The sequence below is a fragment of the Scyliorhinus canicula genome, chromosome 2 (genome assembly GCF_902713615.1).
Source record: "Scyliorhinus canicula chromosome 2, sScyCan1.1, whole genome shotgun sequence".
NCBI lineage: Eukaryota > Metazoa > Chordata > Chondrichthyes > Carcharhiniformes > Scyliorhinidae > Scyliorhinus > Scyliorhinus canicula.
The window spans coordinates 251,530,665-251,549,520 of NC_052147.1; the positions used below are offsets into that span (position 1 = coordinate 251,530,665).

The 18,856-nt window shown below is 43.9% G+C and overlaps 1 protein-coding gene across 1 annotated transcript in view; it reads left to right on the forward strand.

The window, feature by feature from the left end:
* The window catches only part of kynu (kynureninase), a 207,809-nt gene that overhangs the window by 88,591 nt on the left and 100,362 nt on the right, over positions 1 to 18,856 (forward strand). Inside the window, exon 6 of the mRNA XM_038789947.1 lies at positions 18,659 to 18,730. Coding sequence (XP_038645875.1) covers positions 18,659 to 18,730 — 72 coding nt within the window. The remainder of the gene's footprint in view (positions 1 to 18,658; positions 18,731 to 18,856) is intronic.

The window sequence follows — 18,856 nt, forward strand, 5'->3', positions numbered from 1 at the left end:
ATCCTATTCATGTATTTGTCAAGATGCCCCTTAAATGTCACTATCGTCCCTGCTTCCACCACCTCCTCCGGCAGCGAGTTCCAGGCACCCACTTCCCTCTGTGTAAAAAAACTTGCCTCGTACATCTCCTCTAAACCTTGCCCCTCGCACCTTAAACCTATGCCCCCGAGTAATTGACCCCTCCACCCTGGGAAAAAGTCTCTGGCTATCCACTCTTTCTATGCCCCTCATAATTTTGTAGACCTCTATCAGGTCACCCCTCAACTTCCATCGTTCCAGTGAGAACAAACCGAGTTTATTCAACCGCTCCTCATAGCTAATGCCCTCCATTCCAGGCAACATCCTGGTAAATCTCTTCTGCACCCTCTCCAAAGCCTCCACATCCTTCTGGTAGTGTGGCAACCAGAATTGAACACTATACTCCAAGTGTGGACTAACCAAGGTTCTACTCTGCCTTAAAAAAATCTAGCGCTGCCTTAAAAAAATATTCAGAGACTCTGCTTCCATCGCCTTTCGAGGAAGAGCATTCGAAAGACTCCTGACACCTAGCTTAAGGCATTTGAACTGGGAGGCAATATGAGGTGGGGTTAGGGTGAGGAAAGGCACCAAGAATTGAAGGTTGTTATGGGAACAGATAAATTGTACCAAGAGTTTGTCACGTCTGTAGAATCAAATCCAAGTTTGAAAAAGATAGAGGGTAGTAGACCTGTGGAGAAGAGTAGCATAAAGTAGCAATGAAGAATGGTATTGTCAAAAAACATAAAAGCAGAATTAGATAAATAGGAAGAAAAATGGGAATTTTGAGGGGTAGTAACTTTTGTGATCAGCTAAAAATGATTTTGACAGTATCTGGCAGTAAATGGCTCAGATGGTACCTGGAGGCAACACTTATTGCAATATATCCTTAAGGAAGGTTAGCATGACATCACCAATTGGGAAAAGTATCAGATGATCCAGCCTGAGTTTCACTTTTACTTTGAGCAAAGCATACACACTAAGCTCTGAAGCTATCAAGCTGTATACCGAGGGACCTTACAAACTGGGTGGGTTACACGTGGGCAGGACTGGAACTGATGTCCTCGGGGGGCTATTTGCTACAGCGGTTGGGGAGGGTTTAAACGAATGTGGCAGGGGGATGGGAACAGATGCGGAAGTCAGAAGGTAGTAAAACAGGGACAGAAACAAAAGGCAGTAAGGGGAAAAGTGTAAGGCAGAGAAGCCATAGTCAAAAATCAAAAAGAGTGACAGTACAGGGTGCAGTGACTGAGGTGAGCTCAGTGAATAGGCCCAGTAATACTAAAAGGAATTAAACGGGAAGTAAAAACATAAATGGAAAGCGACGCGGCAGGTTGTTACATGAAGATATGGGTTCAATGACAAGGAAAATTAGGAGAAAAGTTCAGAGGAAAAATAGCTTATGCGAGGTTACTGATCAAGGTGTTAAGATTCAAAACAGAGGTACAAAAGCAAACATAAGTGTACTTTACCTGAATACTCGTAGTATTCGGAATAAGGTAAATGAGTTGATGGTGCAAATCATCGTGAATGACTATTATTTAGTGGCCATTACTGAAACATGGATAAAGGATAGTCACGACTGGGAGTTAAATATCCAAGGGTATCAAACTATTCGGAAGGACAGAGTGGATGGTAAGGGAGGTGGTGTCGCTATGTTATTTAAGGATGACGTCCGGGCAATAGTAAGGGATTTCATCAGTGCTTAAAGAATGAATCCACGATAATTTCCTCAAACAGTATGTAATGGAACCTATGAGGGAGCAAGCGGTCCTAGATCTTGTCTTGTGTAATGAGACAGGATTGATTAATGATCTCATAGTCAGAGATCCGCTTGGAAGGAGCTATCACAATATGGTGGAATTTAAACTACAGATGGAGGGTGAGAAGGTATAGTCTTTTGTGCTTAAACAAAGGAGATTACAACGGGATGAGAGAAGAGGTGGCTAAAGTAGACTGGGAGCAAAGACTTTATGGTGAAACAGTTGTGGAACAGTGGAGAACCTTACAAGAGATTTTTTACAGTGCTCAGCAAAGGTTTATACCAACAATAAGGAAGGACGGTAGAAAGAGGGAACATCGACCGTGGATATCTAAGGAAATAAGAGAGAGTATCAAATTGAAGGAAAAAGCATAAAAAGTGGCAAAGATTAGTGGGAGACTAGAGGACTGGGAAATCTTTAGGGGGCAACAGAAAGCTACTAAAAAAGCTATGAAGAATAGTAAGATAGATTATGAGAGTGAACTTGCTCAGAATATAAAAACAGATAGTAAAAATTTCTACAAATATATAAAACAAAAAAGAGTGGCTAAGGTAAATATTGGTCCTTTGGAGGATGAGAAGGGAGATTTAATAATGGGAGATGAGGAAATGGCTGAGGAACTGAACAGGTTATTAGGGTTGGTCTTCACAGTGGAAAGCACAAATAACATGCCAGAGACTGATGGAAATGAAGCTATGACAGGTGAGGTCCTTGAGATGATTGTTATCACTCAGGAGGTAGTGATGGGCAAACTAATGGGGATAAAGGTAGACAAGTTTCCTGGCTCTGATGGAATGCATCCCAGAGTACTAAAAGAGATGGCTAGGGAAATTGCAAATGCACTAGTGATAATTTACCAAAATTCACTAGACTCTAGGGTGGTCCCGGTAGATTGGAAATTAGCAAACGTGACACCACTGTTAAAAAAAGGAGGTAGTCAGAAAGCGGGTAATTATAGGCCAGGTAGCTTAACTTCGGTAGTAGGGAAGATGTTGGAATCTATCATCAAAGAAGAAGTAGCGAGGCATCTGGATGGAAATTGTCCCATTGGGCAGACGCAGCATGGGTTCAAAAAGGGCAGGTCGGGCCTAACTAATTCAGTGGAATTTTTTGAGGGCATTACCAGTGTGGTAGATAATGGGGAGCCAATGGATGTGGTATATCTGGATTTCCAGAAAGCTTTTGACAAGGTGCCACACAAAAGGTTGCTGCAGAAGATAAAAATGCATGGCTTTAAGGGTAATGTAGTAGTGTGGATTGGATAGAGGATTGGTTAATTAATAGAAATCAAAGAGTGGGGATTAATGGGTATTTCTCTGGTTGGCAAATCAGTAGCTAGTGGTGTCCCTCAGGGATCAGTGTTGGGCCCACAATTGTTCACAATTTACACAGATGATTTGGAGTTGGGGGCCAAGTGCAATTTTTCCAAGTTTGCAGACTACACTAAGATGAGTGGTAAAGCAAAAAGTGCAGAGGATACCAGAAGTCTGCAGAGGGATTTGGATAGGTTCGGTGAATGGATTAGGGTCTGGCAGATGGAATACACTGTTGACAAATGTGAGGTTATCCATTTTGGTAGGAATAGTAGCAAAAGGGATTATTATTTAAATGATAAAATATTAAAATATGCTGTTGTGCAGAAAGACCTGGGTGTGCTAGTGCATGAGTCGCAAAAAGTTGGTTTACAGGTGCAACAGGTGATTACAAAGAACAAAGAACAAAGAAATTTACAGCACAGGAACAGGCCCTTCGGCCCTCCCAGCCTGCGCCGATCCAGATCCTTTATCTAAACCTGTCTCCTATTTTCCAAGGTCTACTTCCCTCTGTTACCGCCCATTCATATACCTGTCTAGATGCTTCTTAAATGATGCTATCGTGCCCGCCTCTACCACCTCCGCTGGTAAAGCGTTCCAGGCACCCACCACCCTCTGCGTAAAAAACTTTCCACGCACATCTCCCTTAAACTTTCCCCCTCTGATTTTGAAATCGTGACCCCTTGTAACTGACACCCCACTCTTGGGAAAAGCTTGTTCTAATCAACCCTGTCCATACCTCTCATAATTTTGTAGACCTCAATCAGGTCCCCCCTCAACCTCTGTCTTTCCAACGAAAACAATCCTAATCTACTCAACCTTTCTTCATAGCTAGCACCTTCCATACCAGGCAACATCCTGGTGAACCTCCTCTGCACCCTCTCCAAGGCATCCACATCCTTCTGGTAATGTGGCGACCAGAACTGCACGCAGTATTACAAATGTGGCCGAACCAAAGTCCTATACAACTATAACATGACTTGCCAACTCTTGTACTCAATACCCCGTCCGATGAAGGCAAGCATGCTGTATGCCTTCTTGACCACTCTATCAACCTGCGTTGCCACCTTCAGGGTACAATGGACCTGAACTCCCAGATCTCTCTGCACATCAATTTTCCCCAAGACCCTTCCATTGACCATATAGTCCGCTCTTGAATTTGTTCTTCCAAAATGCATCACCTCGCATTTGCCCAGATTGAACTCCATCAGCCATTTCTCTGCCCAACTCTCCAATCTATCTATATTTTGTAGTATTCTCTGACAGTTTTGTCCTTCATTGCTAGAGGGATAGAGTTTAAGACTAGGAAGGTTATGCTGCAATTGTATAAGGTGTGAGTGAGGCCACACCTGGAGTATTGTGTTCAGTTTTGGTCTCCTTACCTGAAAAAGGAAGTACTGGCGCTGGAGAGTGTGCAGAGGAGATTCACTAGGTTATTCCCAGAGTTGAGGGGGTTGGATTACGAGGTGAGGTTGAGTAGACTGGGACTGTACTCATTGGAATTTAGAAGGATGAGGGGGGGATCTTATAGAAACATATAAAATTATGAAGGGAATAGATAGGATAGATGAGGGCAGGTTGTTTCCACTGGCAGGTGAAAGCAGAACGAGGTGGCAAAGCCTAAAAATAAGGGGAAGTAGATTTAGGACTGAGTTTAGGAGGAACTTCTTCACCCAAAGGATTGTGAATCTCTGGAATTCCTTGCCCAGTGAAGCAGTTGAGGCTCCTTCATTAAATGTTTAAGATAAAGATAGATAGTTTTTTGAAGAATAAAGGGATTAAGGGTTATGATGTTCGGGCCAGAAAGTGCAGCTGAGTCCACAAAGGATCAGCCATGATTCATTGAATGGCGGAGCAGATGGCCTACTCCTGCTCCTAGTTGTTATGTTCTTATGTATAATTGTTCTCATATCCTCGACTTAATAAATGAGCCCACAGACTGTTTACCCAAACTCTTGAGAGTGATTTGTTCCTTGTTTCTTGTACAGTTAATAAGCGCAAGGTATTCGAAACATAGTAACATAGAAAACAGGAGCTGGATGAGGCCATTCGGCGCTTTGTGTCTGCTCCGCCTTTCATTTTGACCATGGCTCATCAACCAACTCAATAGCCTAATCCTGCTCCCCCCCCCCCCCCCCCCATATCCTTTGACTCCCTTCAACCTAAGTGCTATATCTTTCGAAAATGTACAGTGTTTTTGCCTCAACTATTTCCTGTGGTGACCAATTCCTGAGGCTCACCAAGATGAAGAAATTTCTCCTCTATTCTGTCCCAAATGATCTAACCTGTATCCTCAGACTGTGACCCTTGGTTCTGGACACACCCACCATCAGAAATATCCTTCCTGCGTATACCCTGTCCACTCCTGTTGGAATTTTACAGGTTTCTGTGAGATTTCCCCCCTCATTCTTCTGAACTCCAGCGAATACAATCCTAACCAACTCAATCTCTCCTCGTATGTCAGACCCGCCACCTCAGTAATCAGTCTGGTAAACCTTTGCTTTACTTCCTCTATAGCAAGAATATCCTTTCTCAGATAAGGAGACCAAAATTGCACACAATATTCCAGGTGTGGCCTCACCAAGGCCTGTGTAATTACTGCAAGACATCCCTGCACCTGTACTCAAAACCTCTGACAATGAAGGCCAGCATACCATTTGCCATCTTTACTGCCTACTGCTTTACATGCTTACCTTCAGTATTGTATCATTACAACACAATTCATCACCTCTGTCCATTTCTGTTCCTGACTGACATGAAGATGGAGAATTCACTCACTTCATTAAAATGGGAAGGTGCTTACTTATTTTCCCAACTAGAAAGTTCTTAACTAGAAATGTAATGCAACGTATTGTCGCGATTCAGCAGTGCTATTGTGCTGCTGCTCGCTTCTCTCACTGAAGCTGTCCACATTCATCTCAGTTTTTTTCCTTTACCATGTCCTTCAGTGCCCTTATCAAGTCACCCCACTCATGAATGTTATGATTGATGTTACTCTAACTCGCAGGGTTCCTTTCAATATCCAACAACACTTTTTCATTTTGTATTCTTTGTTTTTAGCACTAGACCCAAATTAATGTCCCGTTGTTACTGTTTCACTGATCAGTAGATGTAAGACTGGATTCTCCTTTCTTAGGCTAAGTGCAGATGATCTGTGGCATATTATGTGAAAAAATCGGGGGCGCCCCCTCTCCAATCCTGTGACCGGTGAGAGGCTAGCAGCCGCGCCACATAATAATCCTGGCCTCCACTATATAAACGGCCGGAGAACGGCCAGGCCCATGGCTGTGTATGCGCACGGTGACGACATGAAGTGGTTGTTCCGTAAAATATGGCGCCAGCCGTGCGTGGACCCGACCTGCCAGATAGTACCTCCCTGGCCACTCCCCCCAGCCCTTGTGGAAGCCTTCCCCAGCTTCCAGCACAGCTCCCGCCCGACTATTGTGGCACTGGACACAGTCCGCAGCTGCCATGCCGGGTTACTGACCGCTGAGACCACACTACCCATGCAGTCAGGAACTCGGTCCATCGGGCGGAGGACTTTCAGGCGACGTGATGCGCTGTTTTGGAGAGGGCGAAGCATACGAAACCTGTGTCAAACAAGCACTTCCCCTGAATGTGGCGCCAAAAGGGATTCCTGCCCGATCGCCAATGACAGAATCGGTGTCAGGGAAGGAGAATCCCACCCATAATCTTTCACTGCCCTATCCTATTTTATATATTTCAAAATTTTGATCACATCTACTGGACTGCACCTTTGCTCCAGTAATTGCAAGCTCATATTTCCAGTCCATCATCCTCATATTCTGAAATGATGTGGAGAAAGTGGTTTTACTCTGAAACAAGTCATATCTCTGGTGTCACCTGTGATGATATGCAGAAAGCAGCTTTGTACATAATGTTCAGCACAACCTCCGACCACTAGATGGCAGTGTAAGTCCACCATGTGGCTCTGTGCCTCCAGGCAGTTGGGAGCAGGTTGTGCTGGAGGACAGACATATTTTGCTGTAGTTCCGAATAGTCAGTTAAGTGTTAGTAATTCATTATTTTATTTATCCTAGTTATCTTATCACCCAGTTGTTCTACAATAAATTATTCAAACCAAATGTTCTGTCGTTCATCATTCACTTTAGCCAGTCTACAGAACATGGCATGTGATCAGTAGTGATGATTTCATAAGATCTAGAAGATTCTGTTCGAAGAAATCCGAACTACTAAAGATAACTTTGAAGGATAAGGAAGAAACGCATCTTTGTTACTAATCTTGCCAGCTACTGGCATCTGGTACTCAGGATGGGCCGATCTGGAATGGAAGGCATTAAAAGCATCTCAGAAACTTCAGTTACGGTAACATAGACGAGAATTGGAGGGTCTATAAGCAACAGTTAAAACTCTATATTACAGCCCTTGTTCTGCAGGCACAGCCAAATGAGAGCCTTATTGCATTCTTGCACACTGTAGCAGGTCCCCAAGCAATAGAGATCTTCAACACTTGTATTTGAAAAAGAGGCTCACAGCAAAAGCTTCGAGGAAGTGCTTAAAAAATTTGATCGGCATTGTACCTTCGAACGTTATATATTCCGTAAGCACCCAGAATGTGGAAGCGGCATTCAATAGCTTCCTCACTGACTTGCGATTGAAGCCGCCGTCGTGAAACTTCGGCACATTCCAAATCAGCTCAACACAGTCAATTTTGCCGCGAAAGCAGAAGAGGTAGCAGGCACCATTAGTGTAGTGCAATGGGGACTTAAGAATCTGCATGGATCCTAAGGATTCGCATCTCAATATTAAAGTGTACACGACCTTACACCAGAAAGAGAGGAGATACTGTGCGAAATGGCAGGAGCAATATGCTTCAACAAACAGGGTGCATCACAAGGCTTCTGGCAACTGAAACTAAATAAGGAAAGCACCAAAATGTGCACATTCAACACTCCCTTCTGGAGATTTTGGGCTGCGTTCTCCACTCTGGAGACTAAGTGCTGATGCCAGCGTAGAATGTTTCGACTTTCACCACAGGAAATTTGGCTCTGACCCCTCACCGATTCCGGTACCGGTGAGAGAGTAGCACCAGTGCCGACTGAAACCCCCGCTGCTTACACTCGAAAACGTCTGGGGAATGGCCGTGTCCCGGGCCGTGCATGCGCATGGCTGATGATCCTGCACCGGTCATTGCCATACAACATGGCGTAACGTAACCCGCAAACCACAGCCCACCCAATGGCCAATGCAACCATTCCCCCCAGCCCTAGCAGATGCCCCACCCCAGCCAGTGGCACATTTCCTGTCCGAGTGTGGTGGTGCTGGACACAGTCCGATACCAGGACGTTGGCTCAGATGACTTGTCTCCCGTGCTGTTGGGAACTCGGCCCATCGGGGGTAGAGCATCGCAGGTGGGCCGCCCGATGACTCACCAACAGCATGCGGCGCGCATCACGATGACGACAATTTGGAGGGGGCGGTGCATGGTGGACCGACGTCAAACTGGTGCCGGCCCCAATTTTGGCGTTGCAGCCCACTCTCCAGCCGATTAGGCTAACGTAATTTCAGCATCGGGCTATGGAGAATCCCGCCCATTGTTTTTTACGAATGCCATTTGGCACCATCCCAGCTGCAGTGATCTTTCATCATGCAATGGAGCAGATAGTTGAGAGCATTCCGGGGGTCTGTGTGTATTTGGATGACATTATTATTTGGGAGTCGACTTGGGAAGAGCATGATAAACGACTCCTCAGGGTCCTGAAAAGTATCAGGTAAAACGGTCTGAAGTTGAACAGAGCAAAATGTCAAATCAGGGTGCACAGCATCACCTTCGTGGGAGTCAAGCTCTGAGCAGAAGGGGTTCAGCCTGATCAATATAAAGCAAGGCCAATCAGGCAGATGCCATGCCCTACAGATAAAAAAGGCATTTTAAGACTGCTCGGCATGATACATTCTGTGGGAAACTTCATCCCCAACTTGGCAGCCAAAACAGCACATCTGAGGGAGACAATAAAGAAAGATGTAGCATTCCATTGGTCCAGCAACCATGAACAAGAGCGACAGGCATTTCAGTTTTCGATCACCACGGCACCAATTCTATCATTTTTGACCCAACCAAAAATACAAAACTCTCAACTGATGCATCACAGGATGGTTTACAGAATTTACAGTTCAGAGGAGGCCATTTGGCCCATCAAGTCTGCACTAGCCCTTACAAAGAACACCCGACCAAATCCCATGTATTTACCTTATCCCATAACCCAGTAACCCCCACTTAACCTTTTTGGACACTAAGGGCAATTTAGCATGGCCATTCCACCTAACCCGCACATCTTTGGACTTGTGGGAGGAAACAGAAGCACCCGGAGGAAACCCACGCAGACACGGGGAGAACATGCAGACTCCGCACAGACAGTGACCCAGCCGGGAATCGAACCTGTGACCCTGGAGCTGTGAAGCAACTGTGCTAACCTCTATGCTACCATCCTGCCCTTTTAGAGGTTTAAGGGCGGTCCTGCTCCAGCAGAATCTGGAAGCAGATTAGCTGCCAATGCATCCAGGGCTATGTCCAAAAACTGAACACAAGTGGATAAGGTAGTCAAGAAAGCATACGGAAGGCTTACCTTCATTAGATGGGGCATCGAGTATAAAAACTGGCAAGTCATACTGCAGTTGTATAGAAACTTGGTAAGGCCGCATTTGGAATAGTGCGCACAATTCTGGTCGCCACACTACCAGAAGGATGTGGAGTGTTTGGAGAGGGTGTAGAGGAGGTTTACCAGGATGTTGCCTGCTCAGGAGGGTGTTAGCAATGTGGAGAGACTGAATAGACTTGGTCTGTTTTCATTAAAAGGTCGCGGGGTGACTTGATCGAGGCCTACAAGATTATGAGGGGCATGGATAGAGTGGATGGGCAGGCACTCTTTCCCAAGGCGGAGGAGTCAGTCACCAGGGGGCATAGGTTTAAGGTCCGTGGGGCAAACTTTAGAGGAGACGTGCAAGGCAAGTTTTTTACGCAGATGGTGGTGAGTGCCTGGAAAGCATTGCCAGGGGACGTTGTGGAAGCAGATACATTACTGGCGTTCAAAAGGCATCTTGAAAAACACATGGATAGAATGGGTATCGAGGAATATGACACAAGGAAGTACTGAGGGTTTTGGCAAAGGTTTCTATCATGACCAGTACAGGCTTGGAGGGCTGAAGGGCCTTGTTTGAGCGATGATAAGCACAAGTCAAAAAAGAATGACATGGGCTTGTCAATGGGCTAACGAAGTTTCATGATTACGTGTATGGGTTTCCAACTTTCATTGTGGAGACTGACCATAGGCCGCTGATAGCCATCATAAAAAAATTTGAGTGAGATGACGCCGAGACTGCAGCGAATGTTTATGAATTTGTACGATTTTGAGTAGGTGTATACGCCGGGTAAACATCTTATCACGGCTGACACGTTTTCCAGAGCTACCGGCAATGAGGAACCAGCTGGATGAAGACGAAATTAAATGAATGAAATGAAAATCGCTTATTGTCACAAGTAGGCTTCAATGAAGGTACTGTGAAAAGCCCCTAGTCACCACATTCTGGCTCCTGTTCAGGTAGGCTGGTACGGAAATTGAACCGTGCTGCTGGCCTGCTTTGGTCTGCTTTAAAAGCCAGAGATTTAGCCCAGTGTGCTAAACCAGCCCCAGACATACAGGTCCATGTAAACATGGTGACAGAGTCTCTGCCAGTCTCTGACAGCAAGTCAACAATCATTAAAGAGGAAAGGACACTATCTTGCAGAAAGTGAGAAAGTATCCCAATGAAGGATGACCCAAAGGGTCAAGTTCAGATTTCTACAATATTTGAGCAGAATTAAGTGACGTGAATGGGTTTTTGCTGTGGAATCAGTGGATTGTGATTCCACAGGCATTGCGGTCAATGATCCTCATCAAGTTGCATGAAGGGCACTTAGGGATGGAAACGTGCAAGGTGAGAGCCAGGGAGGCAGTCTATTGGCCTGGGATTAACCGGAACATTGTGATGATGGTGAAGAACTGTGAAACGTGCCAAAGATTTCAATGTAGGCAAAGCAAGGAGCCCATGCAGATGGGCGAGGCAGTCACAACTCCGTGGCAGAAGATTGGCATGGATCTTTCCCATTTAAATGGAAAGGAGTACATTCTGGTCAGAGACTATTTCTCTAAGTACCTGGAGATAGCGCAGTTGTCAAATTCTTTGACAAGATGTGTTATTAAGGATGTCCAAGAAATATTTGCACGACACGGCATTCCGAATGCGGTCATCAGCCATAATGGTCCTTGTTTTGACTGCTGTGAATGGAAAGCATTTGCTCAGCAGTCTGATTTCCAACATGTTACTTCCATAAAGAGGTTTATACATAATGTTAAGCATGACTTCCGATGACTAGGTGGCAGTGTGACAGTATAAATCCACCATGCGGCTCTGTGCCTCCAGGCAGTTGTGAGCAGGTTGTGCTGGATGACAGACGTATTTTGCAAAATAGTTCCACAATAGTTAGTTAAGTGTTAATTGTTCTTGATTTTATTTATCCTAGCTATCTTATCACAGTTGTTCTGCAATAAATTATTTAAACTAAATGTTCTGTAGTTCATCATTCACTTTGGCCAGTCGACAACATAACATCACTTTGATGAATCTACATTATTATTTTTCTGTGTCTCTCATATCTGACTTATGATGCAAACAAGGTACTATGACTGTGGATAGCAAGTGCATTGTACTGATTTCAGAAGTGACCTTACATTTGTACTTCATGCCCCCAATCATAAAATATTTGTGACATTTTTCCAACTATAACACTGCTTCTATAGATGTTTATACTTGTGCTCCATGAATTTTGTTCCTCCCTGTGTCATGTGAGAGTACCTTAAGAAATTATCATTTATAAATGGGTGTCTATATAAATATATGTAGTGAGAGTAACTTTAAGAAACGGGTGTTTACTACTGCAGTGATATCAGAGTGGGTGGAACTAGGCTGTCTGTCAGCTTTTTACTTTTGCTTTAGGCTGTTTGCTGCAGGGTGTGTTTTAGTTTCGTTTTCAGAGCTGGATAGCTGCAGTCACAGCCAGAAGGTGAATGAATCTCTCTCTGTAATCTAAAGCTCGTAAATCAATCCTGGTGATTTAAAACTAATAACAGTAATGACTTTAACCTGATGTGCTTCTGGTAAAAGGTGTTTTAAGAGTTATGGATGTTAAAAGGAAAGCTTAAAGGATTACTTAGTGTTGTGTTCTTTGGGGGTTGTATTTGAATTAATGGTTGCTAAGATGTTCACAGTATGTTTTAAAAAGGTCAATTTGACTTCATAGAATAAACATTGTTTTGCTTTAAAAAAAATACTTTTCCATTTCTGCTGTACCACACCTGTAGAATGGGCCGTGTGCTCCCCATACCACAATCTATTAAAAGTTGTGGGTCAGGTGAACTCCATGCTACACTTTGGGGTTCTCTAAACACTGGCCCAGAACATTTTATTCTGATGTCCATCCTCATACAATTCTGCCCATTACACCGGGCCACATTACAAATGCACCAAGTGAGCTTAGTCTTTTAATAAATATCCTCATCCTTCATTTCATGCAGAACTAATATTACAGATGAATGCTATTGAAAACTACCTGACCTGCAGTTTGTGCATGTTGAGCACATGGTTCACAATATTCCATTCATTAAAAGTAATAGGCAGAAAATCATGGGAAGCCTGCCCATTTGTACATCAGCAGAGGAGGTACTTTGTTGGTGACTGGACTGGAAAATACGCTCCCCTCAATCAATGCGTGTTTGAAAATTTGAGCTCCAACAGAAATGTTTGATTCAATTGAGAACCCTGTTCCTTTTCCAAAACTGTACTTGAGAAAGAGTAAGGATTTTGATCTTGGTTGTGATTTTGATGGCTAATCTTTCAAAATTCAGCTACTGTTCATAGCAACTTTAAAATCCAGTTAAAGGAAACAGCTTACAGCGAGGTTATTCTGACAGAAAGTTATGAAGCTTGTTATCATCTGCCTTGGAACTTCCTTCAGAGAAGATTTAATCAACAGAACCAGAAATGTGGCAGTGCAGCACCTGTATTTCGGTCTTTGATGTGGAAGGCAAGTAGTGCACATTCACTACAAGCTGGAATTACATCATTTGCTATATTGGTAAAAGCAGGCAGTCTGTGGTGATTGCATATCAGTGTAGATGCAATACAACTGAGCAAGCACTAGAGGGAGCACGGGAGAGCTATAAATACACAGGGACAGGAAGTGAGCACACACTTCACAGAACTGGGAGCAAGACACACAGGCAGGCAGCATTTGAGGTAGCTGTAAGTTAAGCTCTGAAGACAGAACAAATTCACAATAAAGCATCTTCTCCACCTTTGAGACTACGAGCTTTATTAAGACACAAGGAACAACACACAGTCCTCATCCTGAAACAGGCATCAGACCAGTTCTGAGGAATTGTCAGGTTGAACTCAAAATGTTCACACTGTTTCTCTCCCCACAGATGCTGCCAGACAGGCGGAGTGCTTTTCCAGCACTTTCTGTTTTTATATCAGAGCTTTTGCGTTTGCAAATAAAATCGCTAAATACCTGCTTTGAGACCTGTTTGCCTGGAGGCAGGTACTGTCTATTAGAGACAACATTTGGAAATATATTTACATGACAATGGAGTCAGGAATAATCCTCCAAACCCCTACCTCTGGTGGACACTAATATACCCCCGCCTCCAATTACTGCTCACCTCCAAATCCTTCCGGTTTACAGTTCTCCCTTTCCCAGGCGTAATACCTCCCTGCTCAACCATCCCTGCTGTTTTGTTATGCTCTTGATGTAGCAAAAGCTGCTTCCTTGATGGACACTGTGACAAAGGAAGGTTCAGACTTGGAGATAGCTTTGACACATTGATTAAACTATTAACAATTCTCCTACTTGGATTCGACTCTTCTGTTACTCCTGCTATAGCTACTCAGACTATCTAACCAGTCTGCTACAATTTTCGCGGTGGGTGTGGTGTGTTTCAATGAACCCTGTCTGTACTCACTAAGTGTCTCCACTGGAAAGAGACTGAGCATGTGTGCTGTGTTCTTTTATATGGGTTGGTGTAATGCCCCCCTGTAATAGTGTCACGTCTCGGTCTCTTGATGTCTCTGGTGCTCCCTCTAATGTCTAGCTAGGTGTATTGTATGTACACTAACCCCTTGTGTATTTACAGTGATGCATATAACCACACCTACCTTATCCCAGGAACTGTTAGCACTTGATTTAATAGAACCCTCCTTTCTAATTGAACCCTTCCTTTCTTGTATTCAATTTCCCATTCAACACCCTCCCTGATTGCCTCACATATCTGAGGGTGGCTGCAGCCCTCCAATTGCTTTTTGGCAATTCGTTGCCTGTTGCTCTCCGTAACCTGATGGCTTAGTTGATGTTGGATACAAAATTGGGAATTCCTGTGGGTCACCGTTCACAAACAGAGAATTGCCCCAGTTCCCCTCACTCACTTACAATGGGCATGCCTAATTTTCAACTGACAGCTTTCAACAAGCCAGACTTTTTCATTCATTCAGTTTGTATCTGACAGACAGAACCTTTTTTTGTGACGTTGAATTACCTTTTTGTCAAAATCCGTGTAATTCCAGCAGTATTCACTGAGGTTCTAGTAGAAATGAAAGTGACAATTTGGAAATCTTTTGGGCTCAGATTTCACAGTCAATGGTGATGATCTTGCTGCTGACCTCAAAGAAAGCTGAACACAAAGTTCAGTGAATTAACATAGAACATACAGTGCACAAGGAGGTCATTCAGCCCATCGCATCTGCAACAACCCACTTACGCCCTCACTTCCACCCTATCCCCGTAACCCAATAACACTCCCTAACCTTTTTGTGGTCACTAAGGGCAATTTATCATGGCCAATCCACTGAACCTGCATGTCTTTGGACTGTGGGAGGAAACCGGAGCACCTGGCGGAAACCCACACAGACACGGGGAGAACATGAAGATTCCACACAGTGACCCAGCGGAGAATCGAACTTGGGACCCTGGCGCTGTGAAGCCACAGTGCTATCCACTTGTGCAGAAGTTCGCCCCTGAACACACACATGGGGTTGGTGGGATGGGGAAATGGAATGGGTTGTAATATGCACATCTGTGGTTCACAGAGGCTTCTGCAAATTGACAAGCACAGATGCCATGGCACAGATTCAAGTGGGATTCAAGAAGCTCTGACCCCATTTTTAATTCCTCTCTGACCACAGGAAGATGCCAGAGAACTGAATGACTAGTGTGTTTCCATTATTTACGAAGGGTTATGGAGATTTGCCAGGGAATGACACACAAGTGAGTCTCACTTCAGCAACAGGAAAACTATTGGTGAAAATTCTGAAGGAGAGAATCTATCCCCACTGGGAGAGGCAATGTTTAATCGAGGATAGTCAGCATAACTTTGTCAGAGGGAGGTCATGATTAACAAATTTAGTTGAATTTTTTGTGGAGGTGGCCTGCTGTGGAGATGAAGGTACTGCAGGTGATGTAGTTTATATGGATTTCAGCAAAGCCTTTGACAAAGTACCACATGGAAGACTTATAAAGATGACAAATGCACATGGGATGCATGGTAATTTGATAAGATGGATTCAAAATTAGCTTCGTTGTAGAAGACCAAGTGTGATGACAAAAGGCTGCTTTAGTGACTGGAAGCCAGTGACCAGCGGCATACAGGGATCTGTGCTGGGTCCCCTATCATTCATCATTTATATAAACAACAGAGATGGCTATAGGGGGGTGGGGGGGGGGGGGGGGGGCGCTGCGATAGGATCCGTAAGTTTGCAGATGACACAAGACTGGCAATCTGGTTAGCCGTGAGGTTGAGTGTATTGGGTTACAGGAAGATGTGGAAGGGATGGTCAAATTAGCAGATAAGTGGCAGATGGAATTTAACCCTGAAATGTGTGAGGCGATCTGATTTGGATGGAGCAATTTGACAGGGAAATATACACTGAACGACATGAAACTAGGATGTGCCGAGGAACAAAGGGACCTTTGCGTGTTTGTCCATAAATATCTGAAGGTAGATGGGCAGGTTATAGGGAACACTTGTCTTTATCGATCAAGGCATAGATTACAAAAGTTAGGAGGTCATGTTGGAGTTGTATAGAACTTTGGTGAAGCCACAGCTGGAGTACTATGTGCAGTTCTGGTTGGAACATTATAGCACTGGATAGGGTGCAGAAGAAATTCACCAGAATGTTGCCTGGGGTGGAAGAGAGGTTGGATAGGCTTGGGTTGGTTTCATTGGAGCAGAGAAGACTGAGGGGTGACCTGATCGAGGTGTGCCATACTATGAAGGCCGTGGACATGGTGGATAAGGGGGCAGCAGTTCCCCTTCATTGAAGGGTCAATAACAAGGGTACATAAAGGAGACAAGTTTAAGGTGAGGAGTGGGAGGATAGGGAGGGATGTGAGGAAAGACTTTTTTACTCAGAGGGTGGTGAGAATCTGGAATTCACTGCCTGGGAGGGTAGTAGAGGGGGTTGCCTCATTATCTTTATGACACACCTGGATGAGAACTTGGCACATCATAACATTCAAGAATATGGGCCACGTGCTGGTAAATGGTATTAGATAGGTAGGTCAGGTGTTTTTCACATGTTGGTGTAGGCTCAATGGGCTAATATGCCTCTTCTGCGCTGTGTTTTTAAAAAAATTCTTTCTTGAGATGTGGGCATCGCTGCCTTGGCCATCATTTGTTGCCCCTCCCCAATTGCCCTTGGACTGACTGGGCCATTTCAGTGGAGGGGCAGTTAAGAGTCAGCCAAATTGCCGTGTGGGTCTGGAGTCACATGTAAGCCAGACCGGGTAAATACTGCAGATTTTCTTCCCTGAAAGACATTAATGGAGCAGATGGGTTTTGCCGACAATCAGAAATGATTTCATGGTCATCATTAGCCTTTTAATTCTAGATTTATTTTTATTGAATTCAAATTTCACCATCTGCCATGGTGGGATTCGAGCCCAGAGCATTACCCTGGATCTCTGAATTACTAGTTCAGTGACACTACCACTATGCCATTGCCTTCCCAAACCCAACCCCAACAGAACAGACACAGCTGGGATCTGATATATATTTTAAATGTAATTGCTTTGCAATAAACCAAGTTTTTTTTAACCCAATTGGTTCAGACACGTTTGTGGCCTACTAATGTCTCTTCTTGCAAGATGTCCTTTGATTTGTTCAGCCAGGACCAAACACAATACCTCTCAAAAATTATCTACACCCCAGGGGTCCTTCAAATGTAAAAAATATTCCATTAGCTAACTATCTATAAACAAGTAAATCGTTATCAAAATCTATTAGCAGAATTCTTCACCTTACAAATCAACGATTACCTCACTTTTATGACACATCAATCACAGCTCGAGAAGTCATACTGTCTGAGCATCTCAAAGAAAACATATGACAATTTCTTGAGTTCATCACACCATAAAATGAACAAAAGACTGCAGTTTAAAAAAAATGTGCTTGTTATTTTGCTGTCTGTTGACATAACCCCGAAGGTTATCATCGTAGGATTTGTGCTGCATGACTGTGTCCACAACCTATCATTATTACAGTACAGTTCACTATTTGATTGACAGCTCCAAATGATTAGAAAGTCTTTGATGTGGAGTTATGAAGACAAATATTTGTTTTTATTTGTCAGGGGTTAAGTACTTGATTTCGCTGTTTGCTTTTATAGAGATTAAGTAGTGAAAATAATATAAATTTTGTAAATGGTTTTCGATCAATGAGTGTTTTTTGAATATTCATCAATAGACAGTTGGAACTTTATTTAATTTCATCATAGAATTTACAGTGCAGAAGGAGGCCATTTGGCCCATCAAGTCTGCACCGGCCCTTAGGAAAGAGCACCCCACTTAAGGCCACACCTCCACCCTATCCCCATAACCCAGCCTTTTTGGACACTAAGGGCAATTTATCATGGCCAGTCCAACTAACCTGCACATCTTTGGTCTGTGGGAGGAAACCAGAGCACCCGGAGGTAACCCAGCCACACACGGGGAGAATGTGCAGACTCCACACAGACAGTGACGCAAACCGGGAATTGAACCTGGGACCATGGAGCTGTGAAACAACTGTGTTAACTACTATGCTACCATGGGAGATGATGGTAATGTCATTAGAGTAGTAATCAGATGCACAGGTAATATTCTGAGGTCATGAGTTCACATCCCGCCATGGCAGCCGGAGGAATTTAAATTCAATAAATAAAGACTGGAAATCAAAACTAGTCTCCATCGTAGTGACCATGAATCCATTGAAAACTGCCATAAAAACCAATCTGTCCTTGCCTGGCCTGGCTTGCACGTGACTCCAGATCCACAATAATGTGGTTGACTAGTAACTGCCCTCTGAAATAGCCTAGGAAGCCAATCAGTTCAAGGGCAATTAGGGATGGGCAATGCATGCTGACCGCTGATGCCCACACCATGTGAAAACTAAATTTAAATACATGTCATATGGATTTACTTGAATATTAACTTTTTTATGTGGTAACCTTTATTTTTTTCAGCTGTCCTTCTACAAACCAACATCAAGTAGATATAAGATTCTCATGGAAGCAAATGCATTTCCTTCTGATCATGTAAGAACTACTTTTACAGCACGGGAATTAATCAAATCCTTGTATAGGTTACACAATGATTTATTCATTGACACTAAGTTCTGTTGGTGAAATATTTACTACTTGGCCCTCTGCCAATAGCTTAGC